The 15,886-nt window shown below is 44.7% G+C and overlaps 1 protein-coding gene across 2 annotated transcripts in view; it reads left to right on the forward strand.

Moving 5' to 3' along the window:
• The first annotated feature begins 792 nt into the window (after positions 1 to 792).
• Positions 793 to 15,886, forward strand: part of LOC105471702 (nucleoporin 160) — a 71,904-nt gene continuing 56,810 nt past the window's right edge. The window contains exons 1-5 of one of the 2 annotated variants that reach the window (XM_011724462.2): positions 793 to 1,009; positions 1,269 to 1,380; positions 12,644 to 12,854; positions 13,177 to 13,399; positions 15,294 to 15,372. In XM_011724462.2, the coding sequence (XP_011722764.1) occupies positions 808 to 1,009; positions 1,269 to 1,380; positions 12,644 to 12,854; positions 13,177 to 13,399; positions 15,294 to 15,372 (827 nt within the window). In that variant the 5' untranslated portion in view covers positions 793 to 807. Of the gene's footprint in view, positions 1,010 to 1,267; positions 1,381 to 12,643; positions 12,855 to 13,176; positions 13,400 to 15,293; positions 15,373 to 15,886 lie in introns of those variants that run through there. The other variant, XM_071074630.1, reaches the window with a different exon arrangement.

Raw genomic sequence — 15,886 nt, forward strand, 5'->3', positions numbered from 1 at the left:
AAGGAGTGAAGTGGAAAGATAGGAAATGATGGTCGGAACCAGATAAATGAAACGGAGAATGACAGGGAATGGCTGTGGTCACTGGTAATAGAAGTGACCAACAAGCGTTGGCTATCACTAAGGAACAAAACCTTCCCTGCTGGAGATTAGCATTTTCCCCGATTTTGAACATCTACCCCCACAATATCTTCAAAACATCCACTATGGGCCCTTATTGCATTGACAGCCAAGTGCAAGATCACGGTTGGAATGAATGGCAAATTCTTTTCACGTATCCAAGTGAGTAGCACTCAGGTAACCTCAGCAGGTGGCAGCATCAAGGTTTACCACATTACGTTTCATTATACAGGAATACACGAATACAGTCTCTTGGGGGGAAAAAAGACCAAAACCAAAGGCCCTTCCCTCACTACCCCTTCCTCACCCCGCCAACCCAAGTGCCACTGAAGAGCGAAGGGAGGATCGGCAAAGATTTACAGACGGACACCCTAACCGAGGGAGAGGTGACCAAACACCCGGGATCCGGCAGAGGACGCCCAAAGGCCGGACCTCCCCGGACCTCGCCCCTCCTGGGAGACTGAGCCCCGCGTTTTGGAAACAGAAACAAACCCGGTCCCGCCCCCTGCCCTGCGGCCGCTGAGAAAAGGGCACCGCCCTCCGGAGGCGTTCCAGCCGGCCACTCGAAGATTCCAGCAGATACAGTCGGCCTCCCCTGCCCGCTTCTCTTCTGGATTCCCCGCTGTCCATCCTCATTCTCCCGGTGGAAGCCCCGCAACGAAGGACCTGAGCCCCCTTTCTGCTCCCGGGATGCTTCACCCGTCCGCAACTCCGCCCGCCCCGCCCCCGGAAGTGACGGCGGCCGCGCGGCCCTGCCTTTGTCCCGTCGGGCATCGCGGCGACGGCGGGAAGATGGCGGCGGCGGGATCCCTGGAACGAAGCTTCGTGGAGCTAAGCGGGGCTGAGCGCGAAAGGCCGAGGCACTTTCGGGAATTCACAGTCTGCAGCATTGGTACGGAAGTGGCCAGGGAGGGCGCGATCCGATCTGTCCCCTCGGGCTCCTCTCATGGGTCCTAGGGTCTCTGACTGCTGGGTTCATCCTCCTGAGTCCACATGCCTCCAGCCCCGGGATCAGAGATTCCTTGATGTCCGACGTTTTCCTCTTTTCTTTGTATGGGTTGTCAGTCTGTCACCCTCTGCTTTATCAGGTCCCTTAGTCCCTGTCATTTCTCAGAAGACGCGTGTGCAGGCTGACCACGTTCATTTTGCAGGGACCGCAAATGCCGTGGCTGGCGCCGTAAAATACAGTGAGAGCGCGGGAGGCTTTTACTATGTGGAGAGTGGCAAGTTGTTCTCCGTAACCAGAAACAGGTTCATTCATTGGTAAGTGCTGTGGTTCGCCAAACTCCCCTGGAAGGTAGGGTTTGGTGTGTAAATTTTAGTTGCTGTTCCCAAAGTGCTATTCTAGAAGCGGTAATCGACACTTAGGGAAAGAGAAAGTTTTTTTTTTTCAGTTCGTATCAGAGTCGGGAAAACTGAGACACAGTTCTAGAAGAGTTTACCCTCCCCCCCCACCAATACACACACACACACCAAGCAACACCAAAAGCAGAGGGAATGTAGCTTAGGGGTATAAAGCCCATAAGACTAGTTTTAAACATGAACCCATTATGTTTTTATAGTGCTTTACAGCTTCCTTCATTGAACAAATATGTTCGAGCTTCAATATGTCAGGCATTGTGCTAGGTACCAGGACGAAATGAACAAAACTGCCATCTTCATCATGCAAGACGTTGTAGCAATGTCAGAATAGTTGTGGACTCACTTTTCATGGGGAAATTTTGTGGAGGAAAACTTGCCCTAGAGGAAAAATACAGGGGTTACGAGAGGCTAATGAGAGGACCAAATGTTATTAGTGGGGCAGGAAAAGGCTTTCACAGTTACCCTGAGATCTAAAGGACACGAGGTTAGCCAGGTATGGGGAGTGGACAGAGAGGAGTCCAGCAAGCAGGATCACCATATGCAAAGGTCACAAAGTGGAAAGAATGTGGCAGGTTTGGAACTGACCAAAGATCTGTGTGGCTTAAGTGCAGTGGGTAAAACAGAAAGTAATGTGAGATACTGAGGCTGGAGAGGTAGGCAGGACTCGGACCATGAGGGACCCTTAGGCCATTTTTAAGGATTTTTGGATTTTATCCTAAGTACATTGAGTAATAATGGAATAGGTTTTTAAAGAGTTACTAACATCAAAATTGCATTTTTGGATGGGAACAGTTAACACTGGGGATTCCAAAAGGAGCGGGGGAGCAGAGGTTGGAAAACTTATCAGTTACTGTGTTCACAACTTGGGCGACAGGATCATTAGAAGCCCAAACCTCATGTAGATAGGAATATATACACAATATACTCATGTAACAAAGCTGCACATGTACCCCTGAATCTAAATTTTTTAAAATGTATTTTTAGAAGATCTCAGTCTACTTTGTGGAAAGTGGATTTGGATTAGATGGGTATAATGCAAAAAAAAAGTTTGCTTTTATGATGGCCCAAGTAAGGGTTGCTGGTGGTTCAATTGTGGGAATGAATAGAAATAGAAAAGTAGATGGATTCAAGATACCTTTGGAAGATAGATTCACTAGGACTTGGTGGTGGATTGAATATGGGGTAAGGGATGGTAAAAGAAAAGGAGAGAACAAGGACAGCTCCCTGGTGTCTCATGTGACTAACCAGATGTGAGTGGGGAGGGGTTGCCATTTACAGAGATCCATAGAAGATGGATTTTGGAAAGATATGAATAATTCTGTTGGACATAGTAAATTTGAAGTACCTGGGGAGCAGCCCTTTGGAAATGTCAAGTAGGCATTGAAATTTACAGGTCTAAGGCTCAAAAGAGAGACTTTATGTTAGAGATACAAATTTCATTTAGTTAAATATTTTGGCTGGGCACAGTGGCTCACACCTGTAATCCCAGCACTTTGGGGGGCTGAGGTGGGAGGATCTCTTGAGGCCAGGAGTTCAAGACCCCATTTCTACAATTTTTTTTCTTTTTTCTTTCTGTTTTTTTTTTTCTTTTCTTTTTGAGAGACAGTCTGGTGGCTCCATTGTCCAGGCTGGAGTGCAGTGGTGCAATCATGGCTCACTGCAGTCTCTGCCTCCTGGGTTCAAGTGACCCTCCCACCTCAGCCTCCCAAGTAGCTGCAATTACAGGTATGCGCCACCATACCCAGCTGATTTTTCTATTTGTTTTTGTAGAGATGGGGTTTTGCCTGGTTGCCCAGGCTGGTCTTGGACTGCCGGACTCAAGCAGTGCCCCATTCTCGGCCTCCCAACTTGCTGGGATTACAGGCGGAGCCACCATGTCCGGCCTGATTTTTAAAAATTAGCCAGGCGGGGTGGCATGTGCCTTTCATCTTAACCACTCAGGAGGCTGAGGCGGGAGGATCTGATCATGCCACTGCACTCCAGCTTGGGAAACAGGGTAAGACCCCATCTCTTTTATAAAAACAGGAAGAAATAAAGGAAATTTGCTTGCCTAATATATTTCAGTCCATTTTTAGGGAATAGGGATATAGCAGGGAACAAAACAAAGTTCCTACTCTCATGGAGGAAAATAGGCAACAACAACAATAACTAAAAAAACAAAAAACCCAAGTACATGTAGTTTTGTTACAGGAAAAGGGTGCCGATCCAGGCCCCAAGGGAGGGTTCTCAGATCTCACACAAGAAAGAATACAGGGCAAGTCCGCAGTGCAAAGTGAAAGCAAGTTTATTAAGAAAGTAAAGGAGGCCAGGTGTGGTGGCTCACACCTGTAATCCCAGTACTTTAGGAGGCTGAGGCAGGTGGATCACCTGAGGTCAGGAGTTTGAGAGGTCAGGAGTTTGAGACCAGCCTGACCAACATGGTGAAACCCTGTCTCTACTAAAAATACAAAATTAGCTGGGCGTGGTGGCACATGCCTGTAATCCCAGCTAATTGGGAGGCTGAGGCAGGAGAATAGCTTGAACCAAGGAGGTGGAGGGTGCAGTGAGCTGAGATTGCTCCATTGCACTCCAGCCTGGGCAACAAGAACGAAACTCCATCTCAAAAAAAAAGTAAATAAATAAAAGAATGGCTACTCCATAGACACAGTAGCCCCAAGGGCTGCTGGTTGCCCATTTTTATGGTTATTTCTTGAAGATATACTAAACAGGGATGGATTATTCATGCCTCCACTTTTTAAACCATACAGGGTAACTTCCTGATGTTGCCATGGCATTTGTAAACTGTCATGGCCTTGGTGGGAGTGTAGCAGTGAGGGCAACCATAGGTCACCCTTGTCACCATTTTGGTTTTGATGGGTTTTGGCTTGCTCCTTTATTGCATCCTGTTTTATCAGCAAGATCTTTATGACCTGTATTTTGTGCCGACCTCCTAATCTCATCCTGTGACTTAGAATGCCTTAACTGTCTGGGAATGCATCCCAGTAGGTTTCAGTCTCATGTTACCCAACTCCTATTCAAGATGGAGCTGTTCAGGTTCACATGCCTCTGACAGTTTGTCAGTTGATAAATGGAATAGGGAAAGGGGAACAGCGTAAGAGGGAAGAGGAATACCTGTGGCAGTTAATGTTTTATGTAGGGTGGTTGGGCAAAAGCCAGGGGTAAGTTGACATTTGAGCAGAAGAAAGGATACCTGGGGAATGAGTATTTCAGGTGGAGCCCTCCAAGAAAAAGGAATAGTAAGTGCAAAGAACCCTGAAGTAGGAGCTTGTTGTGTTCAAAGAGTGGAAAGGAGCCAGGAGTCTGCGGCTGAGTGAACGAAGGGTAGAATAATAAGAAAGAGATAGCTCAAGGCCAGATCAGGGCTTTGTTGGTTATTTTAAGCTTCAGCTTTTGCTCTGAGTAAGATGAGAAGAAGCTGTGGAAGATTTAAGTAGAGGATGACATGATCTAAGATCTGAGTTTCTAAAGGATTGCTTTGACTGCCGTCTTGAGAATAGAGTGTGGTGGGGGAAAGGGTGGGTGTGGGGAGACCAGTTAGGAGGCTGGTGCCACAATTCAGACATGGTGGCTTAGATCAGGGTGGTAGTGACAGAGGCAGTGAGAAATGTTCTGATTGTGGATATGTTTTCAAGGTGGATTTGTTAGAATTACTATTGCATTGGATGGGGGGTATACAGAAAGAAAAGAGTCAGAGGTGAACCCTAGATTTTTGGCTTGAGCAATTGGAAGTTAGGGAGATGTCATTAATTGAGATGGAAAAAAGTATAGATGAAGCAGGTACTTTTGTTTGTTTTCTTCAGGTTCAGTGAGTGCAGGAGTTCTGTTTTGGACAGTTGTAATCTGAAATGCCTGTTAGATATCCAAGTGAGTGCTGAGATAGTAGTCAGGAGTTGAGTGAAGTTGGGCTGAAGATACAGATTGTGAAATTGTTGGCATTAGATGGTGCGTAAAGCTGTTCTACTGAATGAGATCACCTAGAAAGTGAGAATAAATTAGGATTTTTCACCTTCTGCACTATTTTTTTTTTTTTTTTTTTTGAGACAGAGTCTTGCTTTGTCACCCAGGCTGGAGTGCTATGGCCGGATCTCAGCTCACTGCAAGCTCCGCCTCCCGGGTTCCCGCCATTCTCCTGCCTCAGCCTCCCGAGTAGCTGGGACTACAGGCGCCCGCCACCTCGCCCGGCTAGTTTTTTGTATTTTTTAGTAGAGACGGGGTTTCACCGTGTTAGCCAGGATGGTCTCGATCTCCTGACCTTGTGATCCGCCCGTCTCAGCCTCCCAAAGTGCTGGGATTACAGGCTTGAGCCACCGCGCCCGGCCACCTTCTGCACTATTATTGTCAGCTAAGTCTTCATTGTGGGGGGCTGTCCTATATGTGATAGGTTGTTAAACAGCATTCCCGGCCTCTACCCTCTGCCTACCAATAGCACATCTATACGATCACTTCTACCCCAGTTACAATAACCAAAAATATCTCTAGATATTGCTTAATATCCTGGTGAGTGAGGAAGAATCGCCTCCAGTTGAGAGCCACTTGAGTAGAGCGGTCTGGGACTAAACCCTGGGGCACACCAACATTTAGAAAAATGAGGAACCAGCAAAGGAGCCCAAGAAGGAGTAAGTGAAGTAAGAGTTGAACAAAGAATGTGGTATCCCAGAAGCTAAGGGAAATATTTCAAGGAGGAGGAGAGTGAAAAACTGACAGTGTTGCATTTAAGCCAGGCAAGATGAAAAATGAAAACTGGCCTTTGGATCATGGAGGTCATTGGTGACCTGGTCAGGAATTGCTGCAGTAGTCCTACAAAAGCCTCAGTGGAGTGGGTTCAAGAGAGAAAGGGAGCAGAGGAATTGTGAGTATAGAACAGCCCTTTCAAGGTATATTGCTGTAAGGGAAGCAGAGAAATCACATGGTAGTTGGAGAGCAAGGGAGGAACATAGAGAAAATATACTAATATAGCTATGTGCAGTTGGGAATGACCTAGTAGATGCAGTTGAGAGCAATCACTAGAGGAAAGGAATTTGGGAAACTGAGAAGGTGGAGTATTAGGATAATTGGATATTGTTTGTTCATTTGTTTGTTTGTTTTTTTAGAGTCAGAGTTTCACTCTGTCACCCAGGCTGGAGTACAGTAGCACAGTCATGGCCTACTGCAGCCTGAACTCCTAGGCTCAATCGATCCTCCCATCTCAGCCTCCCAGGTGGCTAAGATTGCAGGTGGGCATCACCATGCCTGGCTAGTTTTTTTATTTTGTAAAGATAGAGTTTTGCTGTGTTGCCCAGGCTGATCTTGTACTCTTGGGCTGAAGAAATCCTCCTGTCTTGGCCTCCCAAAATGCTGGGATTGTAGGCATGAGCCACCATACCTGGCCCTGATACTGAAATCATTAACAATTATGGCAAGAGTAGTGTGGGAGAGAGTGACAGTGGGCCAAGAGCTAAAATCAACTGCAGTGAACATGGGTAGCAGGTGGTATCTGATTCCGTGAGCTTCAGAGCTGAGTGATTCGGGTAGCAGAGGAGGAACAGTGGCCTAGAATGCCAGTGGGGAACAAGGACATCTGTATGTTCTCCTTGAGGCCCCACTGCAAAGGGCATGGTAGAGAAAACTTGGGTCACTGTCCTCACGGGAGATTCAGGATCCAACTTTAACCATAAGGCAGGAAAGCGAAAGAATTATTCAGAGATGAAGTTGAGGATCCAGAAAATTGTGCTAATGTCATGAGTTACCAGAAGCAAAGTAGCTCTGGGAAATCATCAGCGCTGAAAAGGTACTTACATCCTTGGGAGTAGATAAGATGTGCCTTGGGAGAAAGTGTACAGTGAGAGAAGATGATCCAGGATCAAGGTTTGAGGAAATCTAGCATATAGGGGTCAGGTCAAGGAGAAGGAGAAGAAATGGACAGGAATGTGGGAGGAAAACTGGGAGAGAGTAGTATCATAGGATTCATGAGAAGAGACTGTTTAAAAAGGAAGGCGAGGTCAAGTATGTGGAATGCTGCTAAGAGATCAAGTAAGAGGGCCATGCGTGGTGGCTCACACCTGTAATCCCAGCACTTTGGGAGGCCGAGGCGGGTGGATCACTTGAGGTCAGGAGTTCAAGACCAGCCTGGCCAACATGATGAAACCCTGTCTCTACTAAAAATACAAAAATTAGCCGGGTGTGATGGCGGGCGCCTGTAATCCCAGCTACTCAGGAGGCTGAGGTCAGAGAATTGCTTGAACCTGGGAGGTGGAGGTTGCAGTGAGCCAAGATCGCACCACTGCACTTCAGCCTGGGCGACAGAGCGAGACTCAGTCTCAAAAAACAAACAAAAAACTCTTTTAGCTCTATGAAAAGAAGAGCCTGGATTTATTCATAACATAGATATTTTTTCTCCTCAGTTATGGTTAAGATAAGTCAACTGAATCAAAAGCAACCAAAATAGTTAGATATGTCAAAGATGACAGTTCTGGGAATAAAGGCTGAGTTTCAGTAAAAGGAGAATTTGTGGTGGGATACTTTTTGGGTAAGATTTCTCCTGTCATTAGTCAAGGGAACATTCACTGAAAAGGAAGGAAAAAAGGCCTGGTGTGATCCCTCACTTTTGGGAGGCTGAGGCAGGAAGATCACTTGAGCCCAGAAGTTCAAGACCAGTCTGGGCAACATAGTGGGGCCCTATATAAAACATTTGAAAAATAGCTGAACATGGTGATGCAAGCCCATAGTCCCAGCTACTTGGGAGGCTGAGGTAGGAGGATCACTTGAACCTTACCGGTAGGTGGAGGTTGTAATGAGTCGAGATGGTGTCACTACACTCCAGCATGGGTGACAGAGCAAGACCCTGTCTCAAAAAATGGAGGGAGAGGAAAAAAACTTTAGAAACTACTTGAAAAAAGGAAGTTAATTAAAATGAAGGGAATTTGAGATGATGAGATGCTTGGAAAAAGACATGGTCAGAATAATTTTTTTTTTTTTTTTAACCGAATCTTACTTTGTCACCCAGGCTGGAGTGCAGTGGCACGATCTCAGCTCACTGCAAGCTCTGCCTCCTGGGTTCAAGCGGTTCTCCTGCCTCAGCCTCCCAAGTAGCTGGGACTATAGGTGCCCACCACCACGCCTGACTAATTTTATTTTTAGTAGAGACGGGGTTTCACTGTGTTAGCCAGGATGGTCTCGATCCCCTGACCTCGTGATCCACCCTCCTTAGCCTCCCAAAGTGCTGGGATTATAGGCCTGAGCCACCACGTCTGGCCTAGAATAATTTTAATAAAATATAAGAATATATTTACTCGAGAGGAGCAAATTCAATAAAACTAGGAGCTAGAAGTCAAGAAAAATAAACTAGCTGGGTGTGGTGGCTCACGTCTGTAATCACAGCACTTTGGGAGGCTGAGGCGGGAGGATCACTTGAGCCCAGAAGTTGAAGACCAGCCTGGGCAACACAGTGAGACCCCACCTCTAAAAAAATAAAAATTTAAAAAGAGGAAAAATAAAACTAATTGGTTAAATTTTTCATCTTGGTTTGTTCTGCAAGAAAGAGTTCATTTCATCATTCTAGGAAAGATGTGACCCCAGCAAGAAGTAGAGCCGCCTCTTTTGACAATCACTAAGTATCAGCTGGTGCTGCTGAGGAAGAGGTACTAAGGATAAACCTGCAGTAGATCAAAGAGGGTACTAGTTTAATCGTAGAGATGGAAGAGAAGGAGCAGGGTCAGGAAGAGGAAAGCAACAGGCTTTGACAGATCATACCTACTGAGTCAAGGACATAGACGAGTAAATATGTACTAGTGATTGTTAAAGATAACAAATACTTAGAAATCAAAAGTAAGAAATATCCTTGTTAAAGTAACACGACAGCTTCTGTGCTGAGTCAGGTAGACATTGGATGGAGGATTAAATCTGAATTTAAAGTCAGACCTAATGGCCTTGGGCAAAATGCTTTATCTCCTCTGTTGCAACTTGAGTTTGAATAAAGTTTTTTTTTTTTTTGAGTTTGCGTGCATTTTATCAAAAGCACTTATTGAATGCTAGCTCTGTCCTAGGCACTTTGCTGGGTCTAAGGATATCCAAGTGTGTATGCACGTGCTTTCCCTAGAGGAACAGTATTAATATTTGGGCTGTAAGAATATAGGGGCTGGCCGGGGGCGGTGGCTCAAGCCTGTAATCCCAGCACTTTGGGAGGCCGAGGCGGGTGGATCACGAGGTCAGGAGATCGAGACTATCCTGGCTAACATGGTGAAACCCTGTCTCTACTGAAAATACAAAAAACTAGCCGGGCGTGGTGGCGGGCGCCTGTAGTCTCAGCTACCTTGGGAGGCTGAGGCAGGAGAATGGCGTGAACCCGGGAGGCGGAGCTTGCAGTGAGCCGAGATCACGCCACTGCACTCCAGCCTGGGAGACACAGCGAGACTCCGTCTCAAAAAAAAAAAAAAAAAAAAAAAAGAATATAGGGGCTATCGCTACACTCACAGAACTTACCATCATTGTTAATAACAAGCTCCTTTTTTATTTTTTTTTCCAGTTACTACTTTATTTATATTACTATGCTTAAGTTACATGGAAAAAGACAGCAGTTCTGACCCATTTCAGAAAAAGTTTCCTATCAACACCAATTATGTAGTGACAAATAATTAGAAATGGTGACATCTTTGTGTCAAGACTGACAAGGAAGAATGGGCTCTAGTGCTACAGTTCATTTCTAGCAAGAAAATGGCACACTGGCCAGCACAAGCCATGCTAACACTGAGCCTTTAGCACTGGGCGCAGATTTGGAGCTCTTCTCTCATGCTAGCAAATCAAGTGAAATAACTGGGTTTTTTAAAAAAAAGTTTATTGGAAGGCCAAGGTGGGTGAATCACGAGGTCAGGAGATCGAGACCATCCTGGCTAACACGGTGAAACCCCGTCTCTACTAAAAATACAAAAACTTAGCCAGGTGTGGTGGCAGGCGCCTATAGTCCCAGCTACTCGGGAGGCTGAGGCAGGAGAATGGCGTCAACCCAGGAGGCAGAGCTTGCAGTAAGCTGACATCGTGCCACTGCACTCCAGCCTGGGCGAGAGAGTGAGACTCTGTCTCAAAAAAAAAAAAAAAACAGTTTAAAATGAAGCCCGTGAATTTAAAAACTATACTTCTGACATATTTTCCTTTCAAAATTTCCACTTTTCCACTCTAATAGCTGAAATTTTTTTCGTAAATAGCCTACCATGTAGCTGCAGATAGACTTTTCTGCCTCAAGATGTAAACAGAGGGGAAAAAATTAACAGCATCCGCATAATATTCTCTATATACACTGCTACTGGATGGAAAATACATAACTTTAAAAAAAAAAGGTTCCATCTTAGATTCGCACAACCTCTTGTTCTGCCATTCATGACTCTGACTCTGACGCTAAGGTAACGGTGTCTGTAAGTAGATTTTTGTTTTCAGCGAAGGAGACCTGAGAAAAGATGAATTTATCTCTTTTTCTTCAGGAGTTATCAGATAGTCTGTAATCCCAGCCCTTTGGGAGGCTGAGGCAGGTGGATCACTTGATCTTGATCACTAAGTTCAAGATCAGCCTGGCCAACTTGGTGAAACCCCATCTCTACTAAAAAAAATACAAAAATTAGCCAGGTGTGGTGGTGCATGCCTGTAGTCCCAGGTGCTCAGGAGGTTAAGGTGGGAGGATTGCCTGAGCCCAGGAGTTCGAGGCTGTAGTGAGCTATGATTGTACCACTGCACCCCAGCCTGACAGAGTGAGACCTTGTCTCAAAAAAACAAAAAAACAAAAAACAGTTATCAGATCGTACATATTCCTCAGAGCCCTCAATCTTGAACTAGAGCACGTTCCAGGATCACATGGCCTTCCTTATAACGCTGGCTGTCTTCGGTGGCAAACTCATAGATCCATCCCAGTGTGCTATTACAGTTTTTCAGCTCACATCTCAAACCATGTGGCGGCCAGTGACCATGACCCAATCTTGAGCTTCATTGTACTGCAGGTTCACTACCTTGTTAAAAAGAAATACTCGGCCGGGCGTGGTGGCTCAAGCCTGTAATCCCAGCACTTTGGGAGGCCAAGACGGGCAGATCATGAGGTCAGGAGATCGAGACCATCCTGGCTAACACGGTGAAACCCCGTCTCTACTAAAAAAAAAATACAAAAAACTAGCCGGGCGAGGTGGCGGGCGCCTGTAGTCCCAGCTACTCGGGAGGCTGAGGCAGGAGAATGGCGTAAACCCGGGAGGCGGAGCTTGCAGTGAGCTGGGATCGGGCCACTGCACTCCAGCCTGGGCAACAGAGCGAGACTCTGTCTCAAAAAAAAAAAAAAAATGCTCTGCCAGTGGCACCTGTGAACCACGTGGAGATGAATTCTGAGCAGTTGGTCAGGATTGTATCACAGTTTGCATAAGAAAATGGACAGGTACCACCAATATGATCAAGGAATATTCTGCCTATTTTTATGGCTGAAGTTCTAAAACCCCGTGCAGCGGTGAGATCTGTGGCTGCCAGTGGCGCCTTGCTCCTCAGCTGGAATTAATAAACAAGCTTTTGGGAAGGGTGGGGGAAAAGAAAAAAGCTCCTTTTGAGGAGTAATAATAAAAGTTAGAATAGCTTATCAGTATAGAAACTAACCCTGATATGTTCAATTTGCAAAGGTATTTTTATATTGTTAAAATATTTAAGTAATATTTTTGCACATACATGTAAGCACATGTATACAGTTGCTATTTGTGTGTGTGTATGTGTGCACACACAGGCTATGCGTGTGTATGTGTGTGCACACGCATGCAATCGCAGGTTAAGAAGTAATAGAAGCAGGACATAACCGCAATTATTAAGGTTAGTTTTGTTCGATGCTGTAGTATATATGGAGGCCACATTCCACTACAAGCAATGGCCAGGGTATGGTGTTAATTTTTATTATAGTAGAGTTTAATTGCATAAAATATCGTCCTAAATAAATGACCTATCAAGTTTGGAAATGTCTCTATGTAACAGAATCACAATGAAATTTGAATTTTGTAATGCTGTTTTTTATAAATTTACATAATGTGATTTGGAGTGCAAAAGTGTTCCAAATCTGTTTATCCAAAATTTTCAAATTTGGTGAATTCACTTGGACACTGTTCTTGTATACTTCAGTGCAACAGTCAGTGAGAAAGAAAAGCATAAACTTTTCAAACAAATGTCTCTTTTTCAACAGGAAGACCTCTGGAGATACATTGGAGCTGATGGAGGAGTCACTGGACATAAATCTGTTGAATAATGCCGTTCGCCTAAAATTCCAAAATTGCAGTGTTTTACCTGGAGGGGTTTATGTCTCTGAGACTCAGAATCATGTGATAATCTTGATGTTAACCAATCAAACAGTGCACAGGTTACTTTTACCACACCCCTCCCGGATGTATAGGAGTGTAAGTTGGCTAAGTGCAATATGTTTTATTTCCCAAATTACTCTGGGTGTCACAAATTTAGTGCTGGAGCGATATCTTTTGGAATTGAAGGAAATTTGGATTCTCATTATCCCTCACCAAGCATACTTTGATAGCTACCACTTAAAATGATCAGGCATACGTTTTAAGTTGAGAATTAATTTTCATTAAAAAGAATGACTTTCTTCTTAAGCTTGACAGTTTACAGTTTTTTACTTTAAAAACTTTTTTAGCAATAGAGAGAAACTGAGCAAAATTCTGGTTATTTTGATTTAATAGATTCTTCTTTTTAATTACTCAACAGGAGTTGGTAGTTGAAAGTCAGATGCAGTCAATATTCACTGACATTGGAAAAGTTGATTTCACAGATCCTTGCAACTATCAATTAATTCCAGCAGTACCTGGAATATCTCCTAATTCCACCGCCTCAACAGCCTGGCTTAGCAGTGATGGGGAGGCCCTGTTTGCCTTACCATGTGCTTCTGGGGGAATCTTTGTTCTTAAGCTACCTCCTTATGACATACCTGGTAAGAATGGGAAATGAGCATGGATTTAAACAAGGAATGTTAATATTGAAACAGACCTTGAAAGTTCAACCTCGTCATCCAATGCAGGGATTGCATCTCTATTGCCCCGAAACTGGTCATTCATTATTGCTTGCCTAATGAGTCCCTAATGCTTTACTTTTATACAGTGGATAAGGAACTATAAAGCATATTGGAGCATGGAAAAACAAGTAGACAAGTATAAGACAGCCTATTCTAAATCCTATAGTAGAGATGAGTTGCCTAATTGTCTACCCTGAGATGGAGGCGTTATAACATTATAATTAAATTAATTGAAACAAAGACATTAAATACCCTGCACCAAATTGCCACTATGTCTTGCCTGGATTATTGTATTAGCTTTATATATATCTCCCCAGATCTGTCCTTAACCCTCTTCAGAAACTTCTCAGGTGGACTGATATATTTAAAACCCAAGGGCCGGACGCTGTGGCTCACACCTGTAATCCCAACACTCTGGGAGGCCAAGGCGGGCGGGTCACCTGAGGGAGTCTCTCTCTGTTGCCCAGGCTGGAGTACAGTGGCGCGATCTCAGCTCACTGCAACCTCTGCCTCCTGGGTTCAAGCGATTCTCCTGCCTCAGCCTCCTGAGCAGCTGGGATTACAGGCATTTGCCACCACGCCCAGCTAATTTTTGTATTTTTAGTAGAGACAGGGTTTCACCATGTTGGCCAGGCTGGTCTCGAACTCCTGACCTTGCGATCTGCCCACCTTGGCGTCCCAAAGTGTTGGGACCGGCGTGAGCTACCACACCTGGCCTCCTTCCTTTCTTTCGAGACAGTCTCACTATCACCCAGGCTGGAGTGCAATGGTGCCATCTTGGCTCACTGCAACCTCCACCTCGCAGGTTCAAGCGATTCTTGTGTCTCAGCCTCCTGAGTAGCTGGGATTACAGGTGCCCACCACCACGCCTGGCTAATTTTTGAATTTTTGTTAGAGACGGCATTTTGCCACATTGACTAGGTTGATCTCGAACCCCTGACCTCAAGTGATCCACCTGCCTCAGCCTCCCAAAGTGCTGGGATTACAGGCGTGAGCCACCGCACCTGGCCAACATGACCTAAGTTGGGTTTTAAATATATCATGTTATGCTGAATAAACCCAGAGTCCTTACACTGGCCTAGAGTGACCCACTGCTGTCTCTCTACCTTCATCTGTTCACTCTTCCCCTCCTCTTCACCAGCCACATACCTTCTTGCAATTCCTTGAATATGCCGGGACACCCCTACTTCAAGGCATTCGTTTGGTATAGCCAGCTACTAGCTTGGCTCATTCCCGCAGCTCCTTTAGGTCTTTACTCAATGTCACCTCGTTGAGGCCTTCCCTGACCACCCTTTTCAAAATTGCAGTGTCCCTGCCTGCCCTCCCTATGTCTTGGCATTCTCTGTACTCCTTTTGTGTCTTATTTTTCTGACTTACTGCCATTCTACTTAATTTAACTGTCTCTGCTTCTCCCCTTCCCCTAAAGGAATATAAGTTCCATGAGGACAGGAGTTTTAAAATTTGTTTTGTTTACTGCTATGTCACCACCATCTAGGACTGTGCCTGGCACAGGAAAGGTACCTAGGGATTGTTTTGGAAAGAATGAAGTGATTCTGCTGGGTGGCAATATGGGTTACTGTCTGTAAAAGGCAAAAATTTCCACGGGAAGTATAAAAATGCTATTTTTATGGATCTAATAATGATTCAAAATATTTTAGGTGTGATATATGTAGGAAAGTTACGTCCTAAAACTTTGTTAGTACAGAAATACAGAAGCCTGTTGCCTATTATAAAGACCTTGTTCGTGGTTACATCATTCTTGCCTTTGGGTTTCTCAAAGTGTGTTCAAGAGGTGCCTTGGATATCATTGCAGGTATGGTGTCAGTTGTGGAGCTGAAACAGAGTTCAGTAATGCAACGATTGCTTACAGGCTGGATGCCAACAGCCATCAGGTGAGTGGTGTCTGGTAGGTAAATCAAAGGGCCCAAGAATTTAATCTTTTTGTACTGGTCGGCAGTTATTGTTTCCAGTCTTATTCCAAGGCAAACATTATACTGGAAAGGAGAACAGTCAGAATAAAATCAAATTCCATCTGAGGAAAGCCATACTCCCAAGTCCATTTCGTCTGCAATTGGATGCATTGACAGCATAAAGCAGCCTACTGTTTATATTCTCAGAATACCCAGTTCGGTGCTCTGCCCTGACTTACCCAAATCGAGTTTTGTGTAAAATTATCAGAAGTAGAAAGTTTTTGATGGTTAAAGGAAAACAATACAAAAGGAAACAGTCTTCCATTGTTATGTAGAACCTTTTAAATTTTATTGTAGTAATTGGTGATAAACCAAATAGAAATGTAGTTGTCTTATACTAGCATATAAGCTCTTGGTCCTTCTGCTAAGAGTGTACATTTATAATTCTATTATATTTCTTGAATTGCAAATTCTAATGATGAGATACTTTGCAGCA

This window comes from Macaca nemestrina, chromosome 12 (assembly GCF_043159975.1).
Source record: "Macaca nemestrina isolate mMacNem1 chromosome 12, mMacNem.hap1, whole genome shotgun sequence".
Classification (NCBI taxonomy): domain Eukaryota; kingdom Metazoa; phylum Chordata; class Mammalia; order Primates; family Cercopithecidae; genus Macaca; species Macaca nemestrina.